At 35.2% G+C, this 2,764-nt stretch overlaps 1 protein-coding gene across 1 annotated transcript; it reads right to left on the bottom strand.

The window, feature by feature from the left end:
• Positions 1-1,182: 1,182 nt before the first annotated feature.
• Positions 1,183-2,392, bottom strand: LOC146638085 (uncharacterized). Its single transcript, XM_085374564.1, has 3 exons — positions 2,008-2,392; positions 1,537-1,881; positions 1,183-1,274 (listed from the first exon to the last, which is right to left on the bottom strand). The coding sequence occupies exons 1-3, from the start codon at positions 2,390-2,392 to the stop codon at positions 1,183-1,185; spliced, it is 822 nt and encodes a 273-aa protein (XP_085230690.1).
• Between the last annotated feature and the right edge of the window lie 372 nt (positions 2,393-2,764).

Raw genomic sequence — 2,764 nt, 5'->3', positions numbered from 1 at the left:
TGTCCTAAAATGTACACCGCAGACATGGCTACATGGAAGCCCTATGATAACTCGAGACAGTCCTGTGTCAGACACTTCTAAGTCTTAATTTTAATGGAAATTACAGATGTGGAAATTGGGCCCAGAATCATAACACTAGCAAAAGAACGTATTGAGGTAAAAGAGTGAAAAAATTGAAACAGAGAACAAGTGAACATACAAGTGTGATTTACTGGCTTGAAAGAAGCTTTCCATTAGCAGCCCACTTTAATGACATAAAACATGATATAATGTCCTTACGATTATTTAGCATTGAGCCCAGTCCAGCACCATCTAGGGAAGGAGACCATAATTTATTATTGAACAGAAGTGAGGCTTCCTGGATATTTTCTTTGCGGACTTTGTCACCCAAACAAACTGCATTATTTTTAATAGTGCACATCATGGAGTAGATGAAAGAGAGTTTTTAGCACAGATACAAACTAATTTTTAAATTTTAGTTTTTTAGAATTTCTGATATTTTTGGTCCTTCTTTGGATCTGTAAGTTAAAAATAGGTGTGTTCTCATTTCTTTCCTTTTGGTTTCTACAGGGTTGTTTACAAAACTAATGTTGTTATTCAGTTAAATTATTTGACCAATACTACACACCTGTGATGTGCCTAATAGTTATTATTTCTAAATTGTTTGATTGTATTCTGCCTTGGTAAATGGGAATCAATTAATTAAGTAATTGTGTGAAAATAGTTTCACCTTACCTGACGAAGGTCACCTGGACTGAAACATTGCAGTCTAACAAAAATAATGATAAGCGATAGAGTTTGCTGCGGTTATAATATGTATATATTTTTAAAAACATGTTTCTATTCTTATGGAACTGTCATTGATTCAGATATGCACAGCCATGCACAGTTAAAAAGTAATTGTTATTCCACAGTATGAACCTGAAAGCGATACATAATAGCTGACCTGTTCAATCTGAAGAAGAACACAAAGCCGATGTTGTGAAATTGTTCAGGATGCTTAAATGCATGCATTTTGTTCTTTTTGTTTTTTGTTTTTATTTTTTGCAGATATTAAAATGTAATAATACATATTATGACAGTACTGTTAGTAAATTCTGCCTTTGAGCTATACAATGATTTCTGTATTCTAGATAAAGATATTCTGGGTGCTTAACTGAAGATGAAAAAGAAAAGAAACCATCAATCTCTTGATAGAATAAGGACTGCAATGACAATTACACAGAGAGCCAACAGCGTCCCAAGTACAATGATCACAGGGTCCCATTTTTGTCCTGGAATCAAAAAAGCACAGATATTATATTATATTATTTTATATTTCTGCCAGAGCAAAATCAGAAAGCAAACTATTTACTTCACATATTTTATGTAAATTTGCCAAAAAAAAGTAATTTCACCGAAGGAGTGAATTTTAAAGACTCATTAAATAGTTCATAATAAACAACATAAAGTAATTATTGCTGCAAAGTTCAAATTTGATTTTTTGCTTTACTTGTTTAGTTGTAAAAAAAAAAAAGAAAATCGGTGACCACATACTTGTCTCCACTTGAGTTCCTTCGCCAAACACGATCTCTCCACATGTGACCACTGCACAGTAGTAGATCCCAGCATCAGAGGAGTTCTGAATAGTTTTGGACAGACTGTGGACACAACGCCGTCCCTCTTGTTTTTGACTGTAGTTTCTGTGAGTGTAAATAATCGTGGCGTGGGATTGTCCTGATCCTCCTCTGAACCAGTACACTCTGTGTTCATCTGGGCACTCGCTTCTGTTCTCGTTGTTATTGGAGAAAAGTGAACACTGGAGAGTCACGGAGCTGCCTGGGTGGACTGACACTGCCTCCGGAGTTTGTTTCACGTAAACTGATTTCTGCTCACTGTGACCTGGGTTGTTTAGTAAAAAGCAGTGATAATGGAATTAAAATATTTAAAAATATAATACCAGGTTTCCTCAAAGCATTTGTGATTACTAAGTGAGGTAGAAAGAAATGAACATATCACATAGTTTACCATTTACAGCCAAGTAGACGCTTGTATTAAAGGTCTGTGAATAAGCTGATCCATACTGACAGAAATATGTTGCTTCATCCTCTTTTTGGACATTTCTCATGGAAAGAAAATACAGAGTCTGCCCCTCTGATACTGAGAAACGACCGTTGTTAAATTCTTCACTCAGTGTTTGTTTTGTGTAAGATCCTGTAGCAACTGTCTGGATCATATATCCTGGGGATTGCTTAAACCAGTGAACAAATTTGCCGTCCTTCTCTGTAACCGGACACTGCAAAGTAACATTTTTACCAACTTCAACTTCAATCAAAGGGATCTGGTGGGCAGCCTCTGCGCTTTGAATCAGAGCTGAAGAAACAAGACAAAAAGAGACAAAACCAGTAAACATTACAAATCTTCCCTCTTAAATACTATTGTCTTTACATTATACTGCACCTGTTAAAATCTGTGTAGACAACACTAGATCATCTTGTACTTACCTATTGTAGTAAAAAGAATCAAAGCAGTCTGTACTCCAATCATTGTGGTGAAACACCTTTGTCTTGCATGACAGATGCCTTCCTACTTAAATGAAAGTTTAGTCACAAGATCATCAAAGTGTTTCAAGTAGAAATCATCCTGATTGGCTGAAATGCTGGTAATACACTTCCTCGAAAGTGTTTTTTCTTTTTTTTGTAATTTTACTGTTGTTTGACTGGTTGATGTTTCAAAATGCAATTTTTTTTAAATTTAAAATAAGAAACTGTTACTGGTGTTCAGT

The sequence above is a fragment of the Diplotaxodon limnothrissa genome, linkage group LG2 (genome assembly GCF_057381915.1).
Source record: "Diplotaxodon limnothrissa isolate DT_005_m linkage group LG2, D_limnothrissa_male_GT1.1, whole genome shotgun sequence".
Taxonomy (NCBI): Eukaryota; Metazoa; Chordata; class Actinopteri; order Cichliformes; family Cichlidae; genus Diplotaxodon; species Diplotaxodon limnothrissa.
This window is presented reverse-complemented; position numbering and strand designations above follow the sequence as displayed.

Excerpts from the sequence above, each read along its gene's own strand:
- LOC146638085 (XM_085374564.1), bottom strand. The coding sequence starts at position 2,392 with ATGTTTACTGGTTTTGTCTCTTTTTGTCTTGTTTCTTCAGCTCTGATT. Across the intron at positions 1,882-2,007 it reads CGTCTACTTGGCTGTAAATG|GTCACAGTGAGCAGAAATCA; the intron begins GTAAACTATGTG and ends TAAACAACCCAG. Across the intron at positions 1,275-1,536 it reads AGGAACTCAAGTGGAGACAA|GACAAAAATGGGACCCTGTG; the intron begins GTATGTGGTCAC and ends TTTTGATTCCAG.